Source organism: Fistularia commersonii, chromosome 4 (genome assembly GCF_037954325.1).
Source record: "Fistularia commersonii isolate RoL2024-O1a breed Wild chromosome 4, RoL_Fcom_v1.0, whole genome shotgun sequence".
Taxonomy (NCBI): Eukaryota; Metazoa; Chordata; class Actinopteri; order Syngnathiformes; family Fistulariidae; genus Fistularia; species Fistularia commersonii.
The window spans coordinates 20,823,724-20,845,649 of NC_141287.1; the positions used below are offsets into that span (position 1 = coordinate 20,823,724).

Sequence of the window (21,926 nt, forward strand, 5' to 3'; positions counted from 1 at the left end):
ACACACACTCAGAGTCACACTGTATCTGATCTCTCTTTAACAGACATCCATGAGGAGGGGGGTCAGAGGCCTGTGATGGTTTATGTCCACGGCGGTTCGTACACGGAAGGGACCGGAAACATGATGGATGGCAGCGTCTTGGCGAGTTACGGCAACGTCATCGTCATCACCCTCAACTACCGGCTGGGAGTTCTAGGTAAAAACCTCTTTGTCGCGACGCTCGAGACCCCGATGGTGATATTTTTTGCATGAATTTCACCGTTAGAATTGAAAATTTCCCAACCTTTTGCAGGATTTGATCTAAAAAATCATCTCCTGATATTTTAAATCGATCGGAAACCGGAAAGAAAACGCGGGAAAAGGACTGATAATGTGGGATTTGCCTTCGTGTCAAAGTGACGGTTGTATTTAAATCGAATTATAGAGGCAGAGCGTTGGAAGTCGACCCGATAAATGTTTCTTTTGACCCCCGTTGTCTAAATATGGTTTTCCATGCAAGCTCAGTGTTATCGCTTCACTTTTCCATCTCCACCTGTAAGACACATCAACCGTCATCATTAAAAACAAGCGCCGCTTTCACCGCAGTAAACATAAAATCATACATTTTTTTTCTTCCTTTGTCGAAATAGAAACCTATTTGATTTTCGAACGCCGCAAGCGAGGTCGAAGAAGTAACGGAGGAAAATATATGACGGTTATAAAAGCCGTGTTTGGTGTTTGTTAGAAACCAGGTTTTCCTTCTGCGAGTATCGACTCCAGTCGGATCCCTTCGGCCGCCGCGGCTCGCCGCCTCGGTGGAATCTGATTCCCAATGTTTATTTTTGTTTTTTTCTAATTTTAGACCGTTACGTAGTACGCATGGCCCCGGACAAATACAATTTCTCTCCGTCATCCCTCCATTTCTAAGCCGGTCTGAGGGTTTCATTGACTGTAGAATACTGAGGGAATGAGGAAGCATCCATGTGGGATTCATAGCCATTATAAGACATCGTTATCATCCCGTTCCCTTGGCTCGCAGAAACAGATTTAAAAAAAAATGTATAGATGCTAAATGTTTTAAGGAAAAAAAAAAAAAAAGCTATATCATCTTTCCAATAAACTACTTATGGACCATTAGCAGATTAATGACAACTTTCTTTCTCTCCTTTTTATGCGGCGGTGCCACATGTTCGGTGAAATCGGCCCGAAAACTGAGTGGGTTGAAGTGCGTTTACGTCCTTCTCAAGGGATTTACGTTTTTACATCGGTAAAAAATGCCGGGGAATTTGAAGTTTCGAAACAGGGCGGAACGGCGTCAATATTCAGAAATAACAAAAGGTGTCTCTGTGCAAACCCCACAATCCTATGTTTGTTTTTTTTTTTTTAAATCATCTCCATCGTCTGTGTTTACACATCACTGTCCCTCCCATCATCATCATCATCATCATCATCATCCTCACCGGTCATGGAGCGGTCGCCGCGTCGCCGCCTCCCACGCCTTCATCGTCGTCATCACCTGTCGGAGGAGGGAGGTGAGCAACCACAGCTCCGTGCAAACGCCTGCGCGCTAGATTTCTTTAACTGAACCGGAGCATGTTGGTAACAGAAATAAGAAGAGCTTTAATAAATAAAAAAAAAAAAGTGACCCAGATCTTCCCGTGAAACACATCATGCAGTTTACACACACACACACACATGGGCATGTATATATTTATATATATCTTTATGCATGGAAGAGATTTGGGATTCAGAGCGCGGAATGATGCTTTAACAATGAAATGTGTGTGTGTTGCGGCAGCGTTATGTTCTGGGACAATGATTTCTGCTGTGATTTTTTTTTTTATTTTATTTTTTTTTAAAGGATCCTTTGTGCCTTGGCTGCCGATGCTGTTAGGAAAAGGAGAAATGAGGCGTTTTGCAACAACACGCGTGTTCATGCGTCTTGCGGATTTAATTCGATACATCACAAAGGAAAGTGTCGGGGCGGCGCGTGGTTCTAAATCAATTCCCCTTTAATCAAAAGACAGATTAATGCTAATTTTATCCAAACAGCGGGGACTTGGTATTTTCATGTGAAATTAATAACCTGCGTCTGCTCCTTTGTGTTTACGCATAATATTTCAAGATGAAGAGGATCCATCATCAGGAAATCCACAGGAATACTTTCCTTTTGATCCACTCATTATTTTCCACGCTCTTCTGCAGATTCTCGAAGCATCTCGCTTTTCTTCCCCCGTGAACCGATCGTGCGTTCCTTCCCGCCGTCTCTCCTTCCTCAGGTTTCCTGAGCACCGGCGACCAGGCGGCGAAAGGCAACTACGGCCTGCTGGATCAGATCCAAGCTCTGCGCTGGGTGAAGGAGAACATCGCGGCTTTCGGAGGAGACCCGAACCGGGTCACCGTGTTCGGATCCGGAGCCGGAGCTTCCTGCGTCAGTCTGCTCACCTTGTCTCACTACTCCGAGGGTAAGGAAGGCTTAGAAACGTCGAGCTACCGCTCAGGATTTCACACTGACCGTGTTGTGAAAATACGTTTCTTTTTTTTTTTTTCCCCCCACGTTACGAATGGACCGATGCAATATTCATAAACCCGACGCTCATTTTACATGAAACGCAGGCTTTCTGTGAATGAATGAGTCTAAACTAGAGCCCGGCTTCCACGTGCACGGATCTGCTCCGCCTTTGGGGCCTCCCGTGAACGCACCCGAACAACGATTTCACTCACTCGCGACCGATCTTTATTTTTATGTTTTCCTCAGATCTGTTCCACAGAGCTATCATCCAGAGCGGCAGCGCCTTAGCCAGCTGGGCGGTGAACTACCAGCCCAGCAAGTACGCCCGCCAGCTCGGCGAGAGGGTGGGCTGCGGCATCGACGACAGCACCCAATTGGTCGCTTGCCTCCAGGGTCGGAGTTACCGCGAGCTGGTGGAGCAGAACGTGACGCCGGCTAAATATCACACGGCTTTCGCCCCCGTGATCGACGGCGACGTCATACCGGACGACCCCCAGATTCTGATGGAGCAAGGGGAGTTTCTCAACTACGATGTGATGTTGGGGGTTAATCAAGGTGAGGGGGTGAAATTCGTGGAGGGCATCGTCGACTCCGAGGACGGAGTCACCGCCGAGGACTTTGACTTTGCCGTTTCGGACTTTGTGGATACTTTGTACGGATATCCGGAAGGCCGTGACACTCTGAGAGAAAGTATAAGGTGAGTGTCTCTGCCAGAGCGAAGGGCCGGATGCCTCGTTCGTCGGATGTAAAGCGAGATTAGTCGATTTCGTAGCGCGTCCGAAACAGCGCCATATTGCGCATGATCTTTCTCGGTTTGAAATCCTCCCTCCCGGTCGAAATGTCTCCGCCTCGGAAAACGATGCACGGTTTTAAACGCGGCGCCTTGAACGCGGGGCGAAACCCGGGAATATTGCGGTTTGCACGTTTTCTCGGATTGTGTTTCGTTAAAACGCATGAAATGAGTTTTTGTCACCGACAAAAATGACATTCGCATTTTCTCCTCTCACAAGACTCTTGCGAATAAAATAGACTGCGTCGAATGTAAATATTCTCATGTTGCCGTTTATAATGCTAAAGTTACCAAACGACTTGATGTGGAGTGACATCATTCTTGCTTAAACTTTTGATAATATTGTAATGGAGGTCAAAGAACAGATGGGATGTTTAGAGAATAGAGCGCCTGACACCGTCATTTGTCTTTTCATTCTATTTTTAAACAGGAGGAAACCATATTTATCCTGAATTAAATAAATAAATACAAGCCTCCCACACACACACTCACACACACACACACACACACACACACACATGCAGGACATTCATACCTCCATTCACTCTCTGGCTCATCTAGCGACATCATATATGTACAATTCTGTTTTCTCACATGATAAATAAGATAAGATAAGATAAGAACAACTTTATTAATCCCGAAGGAAATTGTTGTGCCCGAGTTACAGAAAATATAACAGTAATAAATGATAAAAAGAGAAGGCAGAATTAGAAATAAAAATAAACTATCATCTATAAAGTGTTTCAGTGAAACTATAAAGTGTCTTAGTAAACAAGTGATAAAACTAGAAGTGTCTTAGTAACAAGTGAGGTAAGGAGTGCACAATAGTACGATAAAAGGAAAAATTGTCGTGTAGCTGTTATGAAATGAAATATGACAAAAGGTGATCGTCATTTGCTCACCGCCGGATCTTTTGCCCGAAAGATTCATGTACACCGACTGGGCCGACCGTGACAACGCAGAGACGAGGCGGAAGACTCTGGTGGCGCTCTTCACCGACCACCAATGGGTGGCTCCGGCCATCGCCACCGCTGACCTCCATGCGCAATATGGGTCGCCCACCTACTTCTACTCCTTTTACCACCATTGCCAGAGTGACGCCACGCCACCCTGGGCCGACTCCGCCCATGGAGACGAGGTAAGAAGATCGCGCTCGCGGTTAAAGGAGCGTAAAAACCACGAGCGTGTTGATGTCGATGCATTATCGCACCCGAATCTTTATCCGAAAAATCGCGACGGACGCGATGATTTTTCTTTTCGCCATCGTTGCTACGCAATGCATCAAGCTGTGAATTGAACATTAATCAAAAACTTGTTCGGGGAGAAGGCGGGGGAGGGTCTACCGAGCTTAAAACAACGTGCAAATATGATCAGAACATTGTAACTGTGAAATCACGCTTCGCATGAGCTGTTTTAATAGATGACATTACATCCAGTCTAAATCGCACAGAGGAGAAACTTCTTCGTCTTCTAATTTTTATTACTGTAATTGAAACCACACATCTAATCACATTTTACTTGGTGTTTTTCTGTTTGGCTCATATGAGCAAAGACAGACTTGCAGAACACAATAGATACTCTATAGTGCAGCTTGTAGTCCTGCAATCTGTGCATCATCACCTCACCGCCGACACTGCGGTCAGAGATAACGCTGCCCTCTGAGCAGGTGTGTGAGTGTGTGTGTGTGTGTGTGGACTCGTGATGCGGGAAGTTTCTTCTCCCTGAAAATTATGACTCTCATAAACGGCCGTATTTCAACAGGCAGACTAGATACCGTTGGCTCGGTGGTGGTGGCAACAGATTGGAGCGCCTGTCTGGGCTCGGTGGTGTTTGCATGCCTGCTGGCGGACGCAAACCTATTTGTTGCCGTCAAAACGTTACGTACGCTCGTTTTTCACAAGTCTCGGCATTGGTAGATGTTGTCGCTGCCGTCTATAGTGACCGTGACTGAGCCGGAGAGACAAAGATGGAGGAGATATTAGTTTTAAATAAACAAAAAAAAATGGAAGATATTTAGAAATTCATCTCCAGAGGAACCTCTGTTCGTTTTCTAAAAGCCCCGCTTTAAACTGAACCGCTTCGTATGCGTGGATATTAACGTCAAAAGTAGAAATTCTCTCCCCAAAAATTCAAAGGTATTTGATTCAGCAACTCATCAAACAAGGAAAAAGTCCAAATGATCGGAGGCGACTTGTCAAGCACAAGATGAGTTTTTAAACTAAGCTTATTAATACAAACAGGAAAGGCTATACAAGGGGAAGTCATGAAATATTTATTATATTTTCCCCCGATAATTGTTCTGATGTGTGTGTGTGTGTGTGTGTGTGTGTGTAGGTGCCCTATGTGTTCGGCGTTCCCATGGTGGGCTCTACGGATCTGTTCAACTGTAACTTCTCCAAGAATGATGTCATGCTGAGCGCCGTGGTCATGACTTACTGGACAAACTTTGCCAAGACCGGGTGAGTTGTTAAAAACGGACGCCGATGCGAAACGCGTTTCAGTCAGAGGACGTGGTGAGATCCAAGCGAGAAAGTATCTCATGAGTAAAACACCTTTCAAATATCATTGAAAAACAATGAAAACATCATTTTCTCCTGCTCCGAAATGTACTTTATAGGGGCGATAATTGTATTTCCTTGTGTAACGGTTTCAATTTATCATTCATTCGTTTATCTTCTCGTGGTAAAACAAAACATCTGCCGAAGCTTCTGAAGTCACCGCAACATTGGATATCATCGGAAAGCTCCTAGCGGAGATGTGGGAATTTTTTCCCCTATAGGGGATTTTTTTTTTGTCACAGCAGCGTAACAGCTACAAGTGTCAATAAATATGAATATAAATATAGAGAGACAATTAGAAAATTGCAAAAAAAAAAAAAAAAAAAAAATCCACAAATAAATAGACAGAAGAGAGAACAACAACCACAGCAACAAGAACGGACAACAGAATGGAAAAAAAAAAAGTGAATAGAAAATAGACGACCGCAACTAAATGACAACGTAAACAGAGTGACAATAACAATGAAAAGAATAGAATAAACGAACAGAAATAGTCAGGATGCGAGTGGGCTGAGCGCAGGATAAAAAAAGGAAACGACCCGTGAACGGACGGCTGAGGTGGTTCGTTCCGGTCTGGTGTTCGCAAAGTAGCGTCTGAAGCGTCGGGTTCCGACGAACCGTCGCCCGAAACATCCGCCCGTCGGCCACGGCTCGTGGCGCCGGGGCGGGAGGGACGGTCCGGGTTCAGTCCCGCCGCCGAGCGGGCTTTCCTACCCGGCCTGTCGAGCTCAGCGAGTCGGTGCGACTCCATTGGACGCTGAATGATATGTGTCTATATGGGGCTCTGTGATTGGCTGGCGACCAGTCCAGGGGGAAGCCCGCCTTTCGACCAATGACAGCCAATAATAAATGAATGAATGAATGAAATGGGCATCTGTTAAGATATATATACACATATATACACACATATACATAAAAAATAAGAGACAGCTCTTTACAGGACAGCTTCACTTAAAATTGGAGAAATAACTGTCCCCTTTGTCCCCTCTGTTGTAAAATATCTGGAGATCATTAACTGAACTCAAAAAAAACAAACAAGCGCAAATCAATCCATCCATACACACACACACACACACACACACACACACACACTCAAACACATTTATACATAATTATATATATACATAGATACACACACATATATATACATATACACACACACGTAAAAAAAAAAAAGATTTATCTCGAAGGAAATTGTTGTGCCAGAGTTACAAGAAAAACATAACAATAATAAATAATGGTAGAAAATTGTATAAACAGTAAAAAAAAGGAGAATAAGAAATGCAAATAAACTATAAAGTGTCTCAAGGCAGAGGTGGGCAAACTACGGCCCGCGGGCCACATCCGGCCCGCGGGCCTTTTTAATCCGGCCGGCCAAAATCGATACAGAATTGATGTGAATGATTGAATGATTGGATCAATGAATGTGGAAGCTCAAACAGGAGATTATTTCATTTTTGGAGCTACGTGAGAATTTTCCTGAGCTGAATGTCACAGATTGGCTTTGTGATTTATCCTTTACTGTGGACGAACCGACACTCATGAATGAACTGGATGTGAAGCTAAAAGGGAAAAAACGGTTTGTGTGTGAAATGCAAGCAAACGTCAGAGCCTTCAAAACCAAGCTGGTTTTATTTTCGAAGCAAATGTCAAAGACTGATATGTACTGTTAACGAATGCTTTTTTTTAATTTCGTTTTTTTTTTTTTTTTATATGTATCGTATCTTGTGCTGACCCAACCCGTCTGTCGAATTTTTAAAGTCAATGCACAAGAGAGTGAAAAAATATTGCACATGAAGCTGTTATGAAATGAAATATTGCACAGATGAACTTGGAAACGGTGATTCTTGCCAGTTCACGCCGTTAAAAAGGCCGCGGTTCGATGCCGGTTTTCCACCGAGCACGATCGGTCGGCATCCCCGCCGGGCCGCTTGTGGATGTCGTCTTTTCAAAGTGTTACGCTCACACGAAAAGAAAGAGGCGGCGATCGAGTCCGGCGACCCGGCTCCTCGTGATCCGGAAGATTAAAATGATATCCGCGACGCTGCGCTCACACGGCGGTGAGGGCGGAGGACCAGTAATTGGCTGAAGTTGTTGCGAACGCCCTGCAGGGACAAGACCGTGAAACAACAGGTAGAAAAGTTCTGGAATGATTTGTTGCAAAGAACAGTCGAAGGTTGACGGGCGCTTTGTGCAGCTGTGTCGGTGAAGTCTCGCCGACATGCGTGAGATTTTCCTGCTTTTCTGTAAAAAAAAAAAAAAAAAAAGAAAAACTCCGGTCGAATTGACTCCTCGGCGGTAGAAAAGTCCCACGGGGATCGACCGCCGTAGAAACCGGAATTCTATTTTAAATTTGGTGCCAATTTGTCAAAGACAGATCATCGTAATCCGCGGCGTTTGAAGAAAAGCGTCATTTAAATTGAGTCGGATTTTTATTTTTTTAAGTCGACCGCATCGGGTTTCATCGGAAATAGTCTTTAAGAATCGGGGAAACTGATCCGCAGTATTTATTCATTGAAGTATTTCGGCAACAAAAATAATGAGCCCGCCGGCAAAGAATATTTTAGTCTCATCTCTTTGAGAGCAGCACTGCGGACTAATTAAGGTGGAGGATGCAAACAGGTTTCTTCTCTCTTCGAGATTTTTAAGGCTTCTTTTGGATTCGCAGGAAGTAAAAGTACGTTTTCAAAGGCGCTGATGAAAGCCGGCGCAACATCTTGTGAGAAGAAGATCACCTGAACCTTTGCATCGCGAGCTTATTAGAGCGTACGACGGGACGGAAATGGAGACCGGAAGATACTTTGCGTCCTGACATTTCCACCGACGCCGCTCAAATGGCTCCGGCAGACGGAGTCAATCACCGAACGGCCTCCGCGCACGGATGCAGAATACGCCGACTCGTCGCGCTTTCGGCCTTGTGGAAAAAAAAAAGAGGTGAAACGCCAACGGGCTGAAATGCATTATCGACGATGTCGTATCTTTTAAGAAGTGGTGGTAGCTGTAACCCGGGTATCTGTGACTTCCCCCCGCGGGGATCAATAAGGTACTAGCTGATTCTGACAGCTGATAAGAGGGTTGCCAGCGAACAGTGTGAAAAGCGTGACGCATTTAGGGCCGCGCCGGTCGTCCGTTCGGTCGTAATTTATGCCGGCCGTCCTGCAGCGAGGGTCGCGGCGGTGCCGTAGCCTGGCCCGGCTGGCGTCGGAACACGAGACAAGGAAGGTTTTTTTGGACTTTGGAAACCCACGCAAACGCAAGATGAACGTGGAGACTCCTTGCAGACGGGACGCCTGTCGGAAACCAACTTCTTGCGTTGAGGCGGAAGCGCTAATGCCGGGATCAAATCCAACTATAGCGGGCGTCGGATGTGCCTTTGTATCCTTTGGCTTTCTTGAGAAAAGAATCCGTCGGTGGAGAAAGACCGATATAAAGGTGAATGATTAATTACCGGGATGTAATCGATTCGAGGCTAATTCCTCCGAGATCTCCACGGAGCCATCGAGTCACCTCCGCGCTCGGATTCTATGGAAGCGTCTTCGTTTTGCAGAAAACATAATTAAATCGGAAGGATGTCCTTGATAATGCGAACCGATTTTCCGGGGCCAATTACAAACGAATAAGCAGATTCCAACCTGTTTTTTTTTGTTTTTGTACCGTTAAACGCGACACGGCGTGATTCAATTCCCAGATGTGCGCATTGCGAGCTGGTGCGTGGGTGTGCAAATCCTCAGACTGTTTGTTTGCCGGTTTTCACGCTGCGTTTTCGTTCTTTTCCTAAGGTGTTGATTGACATGTGAGCATGTAGCACGTCAACGGCGATTTCTGCGTGATTTTTTTGAGGCCGACTAGCCGGTAAATGGTCAAATTAAGAGGCCGTTTCTCTCAGAGAACCGGGATTAGCTTTTCCGGTCGATGCTGGAACGCAATCTAGAGGTTGTTTGTCCGCGAGGGGGAAAATATCTGCACATTCTGGACGATTTTAGAGTCGCGTGTTCAGCAATGCCTGGCGAATACATATTTCATGCCCAAATACTGCAATCCTCTGCAAACTGGGTTTATGGGAAAATCAAACCTCCTTTGCTTCATAAAAATACTTGTTTCGCCACCGGTTCGTCCTATTTTGCTTGAATATCGATTGAAACAATGTGCAGCAGAAATCACTGGCTTGCTTGAAGAGTCCAGATCTCTGGCAGCAGTAAAGGAATACTGTTCTGCAGCCGCGGCTGACAATTGTGATCTTGAACAATACTTGAAGTTCACGCGTGGAGTTTGGAGCAGCTTTGGAAAATCGGTGTGAACCGACATCACCTAATCATGTCAAGGATCCTTCTGGCTGTGGAACGAAGGAAGCGGGTGGAAGAAACACGTGATTGACAAAGCTGAATTTAATCTTGTTGTAATTCATGTAGGTGGAATCTCCCATGTCCTCCACGTGTCTGCGATGGTTTCTTACGGGTTCTCGGGTTTCCTCCTACCGTACAAAAACACTGAACGCTGTTCATTGGAGCCCCTAAACCAGGGGTCGGCAACCCGTAACGCCCAAAGAGCCATTTGGACCCGGTTTCCTCGGAAAAGAAAACACGGGGAGCCGCGATTACTTTTTTGATGTCTAAAATAAAGGTACCACTGTATATATTGCTTTTTATTACCTTTACACTTTGTATAAACAAGTGTGTTGCTTCTGAAAGTCACAAAGTATTACGAAGAAAATTTAATTTTATTTATCTAATGAACTCATTTTGAGCTTTGGGCTTTCAGAGCGTGTAGCGGAGCCTTGACCTGAATTTTCAAAATAAATGGGGAAAAAAAATCACTGTGTCAGTAAACAATAAAAAATAAATATTTGAAAAATATTTTCATAAATATTTACTTTACTTGGTTTATGGGACTTCTGCTCCTGATCTTCTGCGCACAGCATCTGCAAATCTGGACTTTACCGGCTTCCGCGAGTGTGATGTTACTTTGAGCGGCGAAAAATAACAAATATAATTTTATTCAATAATTCAAGATCACAATAATCTTCCAACTTAGAACTAAAAGTAAAAAAAAGGAATTAACACAAATGAAATACACTTCAATTAAATATTTATAATTTATTTTCCCAAGCCGCTCGGAGCCGCGGTGTAAAGATTGAAGAACCGCACGGGTTGCCGACCCCTGGGCTAAACGGTCCCGTCCATGTATTCATTATTCCTTTACACCGGTGCTCCATTTACAAATTAGACTTTTCACAAACGGGCGAGGAAAACATGCCAGCTTTTTACCGAGCGCTGCCGAACCACAACCACAGCATGACTGAAGGGAAAAAAAAAAAGAAATTCCGTCCGATTAACATTGAATTTTAGTCCGCAAATGAACGAAGCAAATTCACAAAGAGATCTAAAGTCCTAGGAAGTGCATGTCAATAATCTGTCACCGGCCCGGTTCCGATAATATTTCTGTTCGGGTTGTCGGAGACGATGGGTATTTACGGCAGTATCCTACCTTTTTAATGTGGCGTATTTCTTTTGATTGCCCGCGCTTAGCGCTTCCGGCAGAAAAGCCGGGTAATAAAACACGCGGCGCGACCGAGACGCCGAAATCTGATCCGCTGACCGATTGTGCTTGGTGTTTCCAGCGACCCGAACCAGCCCGTTCCTCAGGACACCAAGTTCATCCACACCAAACCCAACCGCTTCGAAGAAGTAGCCTGGTCCAAGTACACCCCCAAGGAACAGCTGTACCTCCACATCGGCCTCAAACCCCGCGTCAGAGATCACTACCGCGCCACCAAAATCTCCTTCTGGCTCCAGCTGGTCCCTCACCTGCATCACGTCAACGAGCTCCTCCAGTCGGTGTCCTCCTTCACCCACAGTCCGTCCCCGCAGGACGACACCCCGTATTCCTACACCAAGCGCCTTTCCAAAGTGTGGCCCCCGAGCAGCACGCGCCACCCGGGTTCTCAAGGCGGGACCGCGCAGCCGCCGGAGTCCGCCTTGGGCCAGGGCGGAGGGGAAAGCGGGGTCCACGTCCCGAGCGAGGACTACTCCACCGAACTCTCCGTGACCATCGCGGTGGGCGCCTCGCTGCTGTTCCTCAACATCCTGGCGTTCGCCGCTCTGCTGTACAAGAAAGACAAGCGGCGGCTGGAGCATCGCAGGCCGCGCCCGCTTCCTCCGCCCCGCCGTGACATCACGCCCGCCGACGTCGCCGCCCACCTTCAAGGGGAAGGACTCATGTCGTTGCAGGTCAGCGGACGCACGAGGACGATTCGGCGTCGATTCGGTTTTGTATTATTTAGGGAGAATAATCGACGCGGCCATTGATTATATAACAAAGCTAGATGTTTTGTGTGTGGGATTATCTGGATAATTATCCAGCCGGCAGAGCAGCTGAGAGCAGAGACGCTCTGGAAAGCATGGCCTGCTATCAGTGTGCGGGGATGTGTGTGTGTGTGTGTGTGTGTGTGTGTGTGTGTGTGTGTTGTGTATCTGCAACAGTACGTGCAAAAATAAGAGCTTAGTACAACCTTGTGTGTGTGTGTCTGTTGTGTATCTGTAACAACACATGCAAAAATAAGAGTTTAGTACAACCTTGTGTGTGTGTGTGTGTGTGTGTGTGTGTGTGTGGTGTACCTGCAACAGCACATGCAAAAAGAAGAGTTTAGTACAACCTTGTATGTATGTGTGTGTGTGTGTGTGTATCTGCAACAATACATGCAAAAATAAGAGTTTAGTACAATGTTTTGTGTGTGTGTGTGTCTGTCGTGTATTTGTGTGTGTGTGTTTGTCTGTATGCATGTGTTGTTTATCTGCAACAATACATGCAAAAAGAAGCGTTTAGTGCAACCTTGTGTGTGTGTGTGTGTGTGTGTGTGTGTGTTGTGTATCTGCAATAATATATGCAAAAATAAGAGTTTAGTACAACATTGTGTGTGTGTGTGTCTGTTGTGTATTTGTGTGTGTGTGTTTGTCTGTGTTCATGTGTTGTTTATCTGCAACAATACATGCAAAAAGAAGCGTTTAGTGCAACCTTGTGTGTGTGTGTGTGTGTGTGTGTGTATGTGTGTGTGTGTGTGTGTGTGTGTGTTGTGTATCTGCAACAATACATGCAAAAATAAGAGTTTAGTACAACGTTGTGTGTGTGTGTGTGTCTGTTGTGTATTTGTGTGTGTGTGTTTGTCTGTGTGCCTGTGTTGTTTATCTGCAACAATACATGCAAAAAGAAGCGTTTAGTGCAACCTTGTGTGTGTGTGTGTGTGTGTGTGTATGTGTGTGTGTGTGTGTGTGTGTGTGTGTGTGTGTGTGTGTGTGTTGTGTATCTGCAATAACATATGCAAAAATAAGAGTTTAGTACAACCGTGTGTGTGTGTGTCTGTTGTGTGTGTGTGTGTGTGTGTGTTTGTTGTGTATCTGCAACAATACATGCAAAAATAAGAGTTCAGTACAACCTTGTGTGTGTGTATCTGTTGTGTATCTGCAACATCACATGCAAAAAGAAGAGTTTAGTACAACCGTGTGTGTGTGTGTGTGTGTGTGTGTGTGTGTGTGTGTGTGTGTGTGTCTGTCTGTCTGTCTGTCTGTTGTGTATCTGCAGCAACACACGCAAAAAGAAGCGTTAGTACAACCTTGTGTGTGTGTGTGTGTGTGTGTGTGTGTGTGTGTGTGTGTGTGTGTGTGTGTGTGTGTGTGTGTGTGTGTGTGTGTTGTGTATCTGCAATAACATATGCAAAAATAAGAGTTTAGTACAACCGTGTGTGTGTGTGTCTGTTGTGTGTGTGTGTGTGTGTGTGTTTGTTGTGTATCTGCAACAATACATGCAAAAATAAGAGTTCAGTACAACCTTGTGTGTGTGTATCTGTTGTGTATCTGCAACATCACATGCAAAAAGAAGAGTTTAGTACAACCGTGTGTGTGTGTGTGTGTGTGTGTGTGTGTGTGTGTGTGTGTGTCTGTCTGTCTGTCTGTCTGTTGTGTATCTGCAGCAACACACGCAAAAAGAAGCGTTAGTACAACCTTGTGTGTGTGTGTGTGTGTGTGTGTGTGTGTGTGTGTGTGTGTGTGTGTGTGTGTGTGTGTGTACTCGTTTCAACACACCGGTTGACTGTCTGGCCTGCTCCTCGTGCTTCTGGTCAGCTCACATAACACCCCGACTGCCAGATGTCAGATATCTTTTTTTTTCAAGGCTGAAATTCTTTTGATCGTCCGCCGAACCGCCGCTTTTCTTGCCGAAGGTTTTATTTATTTTGGGCGCCGGTTCTTTTCATGTGCCGTTTTGAACACCGTCCGGCGCAACGAGTGCGATCAACGGTTCTTTTGATTTTTTTATGAGCTGGCTTTTGACGCGGTTGAAAAATGACGCCGCTCGGCCGGCGGGGGTTGAGATGAGATAAGGACGAGGAACAGCTCGGATGGAGTTTGAATATCCGACGGGATAAATCAATGATTGACGGCCGTCACAAAACCTCAGGATATTCACCATAAATAGAAAATCTTGTCTTGTTTATACTCGCCCAAAACAAACTTTATTGATAGAGAATACTTGATATTTTTATATTGATAGCTTTTTTATTCATGTTGCAAAGGGGTATTTTTTTTTATTTGAATTTATTCAAATGAATTTATTTTATTTGTTTATTTTATTGATTTTTTTTTTTTTTTTTTTCATTTAATTTTATTGTTGCCTTAAACACAGAAATACTCATGTTTTTATGCAAGAGAGAAATTTGCAGATGCTGTGTTTCAAGCAGCTTTCTTTTGTTCAACACGCATAATATAATGAAATCACACCCTTTGTTTCTGCTAAACGATAGCATAAAAAACTAGCTTTCATTAGCTTAGCTTGAATTCGTCCTGCTAGCATGACCGGCGCGGCTCCTTATCGTGTGTGTGTGTGTGTGTCCGTCCCGGCAGGTGAAGCAGCTGGAGTGTGACGCCGCATCGGCGGACGAGAGGAACAACACACACCACCATCACACCCTGGACACGCTGGACGCCCTGGACGGCTTGGACACCCAGGACATCTACAGCACGCTGGACACCGTGCGCCTCACCTGCCCGCCCGATTACACACTCACCTTGCGTCGCTCGCCGGACGACGTCCCCCTCATGACCTCTTTGACCCCGGGATCCCTGCCCGTCACCCCCGGTTCACACCCCGTTACCCCGGCGACGCCAATGACCCCTATGACCCCCGCGTCGGTGGTCGGGATGAGGATGGGTCATCCTCACCAGGGATACACACACCATAGCCCGTATAGTAATACACATTTGCCACACACACACATCTCCACACACACACACTCCACCACACGCGTATAACCGCAGCCGGATGCTCATGCATAGGCGGACATTTTCCACATTTATGACACTCATACTCAGACATACATGCAGACACAGATGCATATCCACACAACAGCAGCTGCGGACACACACACACACACACACACACACACACACAGAACAAAAGACTTAAATACCTCTACTTATTACCCCGCAGGATTGTTACAGTTGGGATGGCAGAGGGACACGTTGGCTAACAGGATGGAGCGACAGGCAGCTGTGCGTTGCATGTCAGGGAACTGACGACAGACCGGAAACCCCGGAGATGCAGTTCTATGCATCATTTGCTCGCAGAACCAGAACCAGAACCAGAACCAGATCGGCCCAGACATCCATCGAGTGTCTCCGAAAAACCCGCTTTGGATATTAAAACTGCTTTTTCTATACCTGAGGGAGCACTGTGGCGAGAAGGTCCCGGGGCGCCCGGCCTGCGGAGTTGAGAATTAAAGGAACTGGGCAAATGCAGAACTAAGCTAAGAAGTACCACACACACACACACACACACACACACACATACACACTCTCGGACTGTTGATATCAACTTGAACAACCTGTGAAATGTGAATGTAGCCTTTTTTCCACTAAAAGATCCGCGGTCCTATCTGCCAGGGATCAAACTAAGCTGAGAAGAAAACAACACAGTTCAGCAAATGATGGATGTAAAAACAGACAAGGGAAGAGGGGATTTAAAAAAAAAAAACAAAAAAAAAAAAACAATTTTATCTGAAAGAAAGGTCAGATGTAGGAAGGAGATTTTAGAATTCCGAGAGGGGAATAGCAGAGCGCTGAGAGTAAGTCAGTTGGTGTGATGTTCACCAGGAGGGATGGAAAGTCTGCCAAGCGATAGAAACTAGCTTCAGCGGAAGAGCCAACCTCTGAAGCCTTTCCAGACTTCACTCCAACCAGCTACGTGTTAAACTCTTGTAAATAGAATGGAAAGATTACGACGATACTATATGGTTTATAGCATTTACCTGCTCTTGCATCGAAACATGACTTATTTAACCACATTATTGCTTTCATTTCAGATATAACTATATTATTGTATAGATCCCCTGAAGCAAGGCTGGTTGTCTTTCCATCTCACCCACTGTAGTATGTACACAGTACCTTTGTTTCAAGGCTATATTTGCTATGCACCCTCATTCCGGTAATTCCTCTGTCAGCATCTAGATACCTGCTTTGCGGTCGAAGTCGAGGACATTTTCCGCTCCCTCTCCGCCTCTTTGTTTGACCGTCGGATGACGAGCTCGTACTGTGTAGATAATGCAATATTGGTTTGATGATTGAGCACCAGCCGACCCCCCCCCCCCCCCCCCCCCCCCGACCATTAACCTTTTAATCCTTTTCCATTACCCCCCCCCAGACTCCCGAATCGCTTCGAAATGCTCGGTCTGTAGTTAGTTTTGATTTTCCTAAAAAGAACAGTGAAGGCGGTTGATGATTCAGGGGTCGCGGGATACCTCCGAAATTCAAACGTCCCCCCGAATCTCAAGGCGAGCCCCCGTTTGACAGACCCGACGCCGTCCGATTGAAATATATCCGAAAACCCCGAGAAATTGCCACAAAGGTCCGCCATTCAACGAATGAACAGTATAATTGAAACGACTCATAGAGGAAACGGTGACTGACTTAAATCCCGAGAGAGACGGGACGTGGCAGGACGCTATTGTCGACGTGTCAGCGTATTAAATCTCAGAGGATTCAGAAATGAGATATAAAGCGAAAGAGCTCGACGGCTCCGCTAGAGAAACTCCCATTCATTTTATTTTCTTTTTTTTTTAAATACTTCGTCTCGATGTTTTACCGTAACTATCCAAGGCAGACTTTCCACGAGTCATGAGAATGCGCGACTACGCGTTCTACGCGTTCCGCCGGATGAAAAGTCGGTTTGATGTCGGCCTTGTTTGAAGTTTTAGCTGGAAAAACCCTCTGAGGTAACACACGAGCAGCGATCCTCAATTGTAATTGTCATTTCTGTGTTTCAGGAAAGGTCGCGTAAGGTCTGAATTTTGTTTTGTTTTGTTTAATCCGCGATGTAAACCACGATCGGTGAATTTAACCCGCCGCTTCTCCGAACGCGCTGGCCTCGTATCCGGGTCGTCTTCGCTTTTCAACGCTCTTCCCCGTTGTCGCGTTCTCTCAAAACACTCACGGAAGGAATGAATGGGAGATTCCGAGGCGGACGTGTCTGTTGAGACGGATCGTAAAGTCCGTTCGCTGAGGTGGCGATCGCTCGTAAATGAGACGAAAGATGACGCTCAGTTTATCCGTTTTGGTGTCACGAATCACACACATTGACTAAATGACTAACTCCAGCTCCTCTTCCTTGGTTCTGGCAGTGCTTTAACCAAAGGCCTAACCGATGTGTTTGTAAATCTACCGTTCGTCCTTCCTTGTCGTTATTTTACCGCGACCCTCGTGTCCCTCCACGTCCTCCCGTCCGCGTCGACTCCATGCCGCTTTGTCGCGAACAGGCCGATGTAACCTCCCCGCATCCCGAGTGACCTCCTCACGGGAGAGTTTAGTTACCCGTCCGCCGACGACGTGGAAATGAAAGAAAAAAAAAAAAAGAACGATATTTTACAGTATATTTAAAAAAAAAAAAAAAAAAAAAGGACAGGCGTTTGATTGATTTTTCTTCTTTTTTTTTTTTTTTTTTTTTTTTTTTTTTTTTCCATATGGGTTATTGAGTCAGTGGGAGGCTGGATTGTGTCAAGCATAAAAAAAAAAAAAAAAAAAAAAAAAACATTTCTGCTGCATTTTTGAAAAATAAAAATATCGATATTTTACAATTTATGGCATTTCTTAATGTTTGTTTGTGTCACTTCAAGACGTATTTCTCGAACCTGCGTGGGAACCGAATGCGCAGGTTCACGAGGTTTTAGCAGTAGCCGGAATCCTACGAATTTGTCGAATCGTCGCGAATTGGTCGCGAATCAGTATTTTTTGGGGGCTCACTGAGTCACAAATAATTGGACCCGGAGTGAAAGAGTTTGTCCGAGCGCTCACCAAAGACAGGAAACCGGAGCAGACATTTCCCGTCTTTATCTCCATCTATGACTGACGTAAATCACCGAGGAGCGGCGGCCCCTGCCAGCTGGCCGAGGAAACCCTGCGAGATGCGAGAGAAACGAATCCATGGCTGATTTCCAGACCAGATTGATGTCTCCTCCATTGTGTCATCGCTCTAATCCCATTAACTCGGTATAACTGCACTTCATTTGATTTATGGACGCAAACACATTAGATAGCAACAGTTGAAGTCATGACCGGGTGTTTATTTATTTTCATTTTTTCGTGTGTGCCCTTTTTTTTTTTTTGCACAGAAACGGGGCCCCGTTATGATAGTGACAAATAAATAATACTAAAATCAATTAGATAAAGACAAGCACGTTATTCTTAGTTTTAATATTCTAGTATTGCGAGATCAAAGATACTCGATGTTGCTACCTGCTACGCTTGTACTCTTGCTTACCCGTGGTTTGTATTGATCGGATTTGGTTCAGTAGGGTGGATGAAATGGCGATCCTGAAAATCTGTGATATCTGTAGAACTTTATGAGATAGAGCGATGGAAATTGAGCGTACATTGTCTGGGGTGAGCTGGGGTTGAGGCTGGAGCACGTTAGGGTTAGGATTGGTTAGGATTGGCACCAATAACTAGTTATTGGTACCAATAACTAGATGACTGACACCGGTTGCAAAGGATTTAAATAAGCGTCACGGTAATTACGGTTAAGGTTGGTGTGTCAAACTGGTTTTCACCGAGGGCCACATCAGCATCACAGTTGCCCTCAAAGGGGCCACGTGTAACGCTAACAGTATAAACGTAACTAAATGTAACCAAATGTAATGTCAAATAAGTATAACTTCTCCTTAATGTTGGATAACTCTGTATTTATGACTTGTTCAAATCCAAAATGTTACATACGCATTCGCATACATGCAAAAAAAAAAAGATGTTTACTCGTTGATGTTTTAGTTACTATTAGATGTTTGCTAGCTCTGTTCCAAAGCTAGCTTTCACAGCTGCAGTGTTTTTGGATGTGACTTTCGTGAAGACATACTGCCGCCGTCGTTAGTTGGCTTTTAGTTTTTGGACGGCTTTGGCGGACTTAGCTCCTTGTTTGGTGTCAAAATTTCGACGTAGATTAGATTGTACTCTTTGACGACCGACGCCGCTTTTTCTCCGTGAAGCACAAACAGGCGTCGGCCTTCCCATCGTTCTTGAAACAGCCTTTCATCTGCATCAACTTTTCTCTCCCTGAACTACTTTTTTGAAATAAAAATGCAGCTCCGATATTGTCTGCCAGGGTTTTGCTCAGTGTTAGCAACACGGCGCAACACCATGTGACTGAACTTACAGCAGACGGCAACGATGCGGCGTTCGGGTGTGTAAATAGCATTTTTACTTGTCGTTAGAAATGTACCTGCTTGTCCGTTGGACCCGACGCCCTCATCGGCAAGATGTTGTCAAAAGAGAGAAAAGTGGACACGGTGTGTCGGGTTTTCCAAGAAAAATGGACCGTTTCTTATTTGTGGGTTGAGGTTAATAAGAAACCTGTGTGCTCGGTGTGGATGTGGCAAGTTTCGATGCCACGATGAGAGTCGCCGTGACGAAAAATACAACAAAATGTACAAAAAAGCGAGAAGACAGAATTGAGGCAGTGTTGTTGAGATTGCACTTACTTTTCTTCATGAATCTCATGTTGTTTGTCATATATTTTTTAAAGTAATAGTTCATTACGTATAAAGATTTTTTTCATTTTCCTGTTCTCCTTTAGGCTAAAACAAAGGAAACATTTGGACTTTGCATAATTCCCCAGAAGTAACACTGTGGTTTTACTGTTCCGGCCCTCTGGACACCAATTTGGACCAAAATGAGTTTGCACCCCTGGTTTAAGACGTTCTTACGGGCCACGTGAAATGATTTGGCCCGCGTGCCTTGATGGCGATCTTCAAAATCATTTATCTGAAGAACCGTATGAACAGAGCGGTGGAAACCGGACTCATCCGTGTGCTGAGTTGAGTTTAGCTTTCCGACGGCATCCTTCCAAAGCTTGGTCCCGCTTTCGGTTGGAGAATGTAGGGGTTTGGTTCAAGGGCGGAGTCGGGGTCGGGATCGGGGTCGGGGGTCGGGGCGCCGGTAAATGAGGTCCAACCACCGGCACTGGTACCAAGTTTGTGCTCCATTAACTAGATGATTGACTCTTGTTTTGAAGGACTCGTGGTCCTCGGGGGTTAAGACTAGGGAAGGGGGTTACAACCGCCACAGTTTCTTGGGCGAGCAGCAGCAACAGCAACATTCCCAAGCTTGGCCCACTTTCCGTTGTAGAATTAGGTTCAGCGCCAAGGGTTGGCTTATTTAATACTGCCGGTGCCGGTAAATGTGGGCTTTGCATCGGTAGTTTGTGTTTGTGCTCCATTTAATCCATGACTTGTTTTGAAGGATTTGGAAAAAAAAAAAAAAAAAAAAAAAACATGGTTCTTAGGGTTTATATAAGGTTAGAACCACCAAAAAAATTAGAACTTAAAATCTGTAAAAGGCAGAAATAAATTTCCCACTTAAGCTTGATACTCTGTTCATGTCAGAAGGTACACAAGAGAATAAAAAGGTCGTTCCACCTTAATATGAAGGTGTATTTGGCTGTAAAAGTCCAGCATCTTTCCGCATGGAAATAAAAACACAGGTTCATTTACAAAGATGCATCTAGACGAGGTTTTTGACCTCAATGAGCGGCAAATAGACACTATTCTCCTTTTTAACGACGCCTTAGGAAAAGGAAAACACAGGCACATCTGCTGGCCAGGTAGGGTTGGATGCTGGATCAAAAAAAGTCGACGAAGTAGAGTTTGAAAAAATCCTCCAAAAAATGCTCCAAAAAGGAAGATGATTTATATAACAAACAAAAAAAAAAAAAAAAAAAAAAAAAAAAAAAGTATTCTCGCATGACGTTTGCGATGCTTACCAGAAGTGTGTTGACAAACATGTTATTCTGGCGCCATTTTATTTGTCATTTGTTATTTATTTGTTTGTTTTTATATTATCATTTGTATTTCTTATCCTCCCTCCCTTTTTTTTTTTTTTACTGTTTATACAATTTCCCACTATTATTTATTATTGTTTTGTTTTACTTGAAACTCTCGCACAACAATTTCCTTCGGGATAAATAAAGTTGTTCCTATTCTTATTCTTATTTTTAAAGATAATGATTTATTTTTTTTGTGCCCCTCTTGTTAGATATATCATGTCGTATTAACATTTTAACATTATAACATTAACTTCACCATTTTTCGAGAGCCAACCCGAGGCGCCCAATACAAGAAAAAAAAAACAAACGTCATGCGAGAATATTTTGTGTCCCATGTAAAAATAAACCATCTTTCTTTTTGGAGCATTTTTGAAACAAAGAAATAAAAACACCCCTTGCACATCGTGCTGCTCTGGAAACACAGCGCAGGAATTAAAAAGGCGTGACAGAGACGAAGCCGTTCTGACCGAAGACTAAACATAGTTCACGCGGGTTAATATTCTAGTACGTGATCAGAGTCCGGCTGACTGGAGTCTCATTCACGATGAAGACGCTCGAAACGGAAAACATCCGTGAAGGCGACGCGTGACACGGACCGACGGAAGGACGCCGTCGTCTCGTCACGCTCGACCTCTCGTCAAGGGAAAACCGTAAAAACAAAAAAAGAGCGGTTGAGGGAGAAGCGGAAGATGCCAGATGAATGATTCGGGGACACGGCGGGGAGAGCAAATGA

General features: G+C 44.8%; 1 protein-coding gene across 1 annotated transcript in view; it reads left to right on the top strand.

Annotated features, from left to right (window-relative positions):
- LOC147235102 (neuroligin-4, X-linked-like) overlaps positions 1–16,473 on the top strand; it is a 19,553-nt gene extending 3,080 nt beyond the window's left edge. The window contains exons 3-9 of the mRNA XM_086145923.1: positions 44–196; positions 2,259–2,444; positions 2,738–3,188; positions 4,206–4,419; positions 5,616–5,740; positions 11,457–12,066; positions 14,731–16,473. Coding sequence (XP_086002049.1) covers positions 44–196; positions 2,259–2,444; positions 2,738–3,188; positions 4,206–4,419; positions 5,616–5,740; positions 11,457–12,066; positions 14,731–15,138 — 2,147 coding nt within the window. The 3' untranslated portion in view covers positions 15,139–16,473. The remainder of the gene's footprint in view (positions 1–43; positions 197–2,258; positions 2,445–2,737; positions 3,189–4,205; positions 4,420–5,615; positions 5,741–11,456; positions 12,067–14,730) is intronic.
- The last annotated feature ends 5,453 nt before the right edge of the window (positions 16,474–21,926 follow it).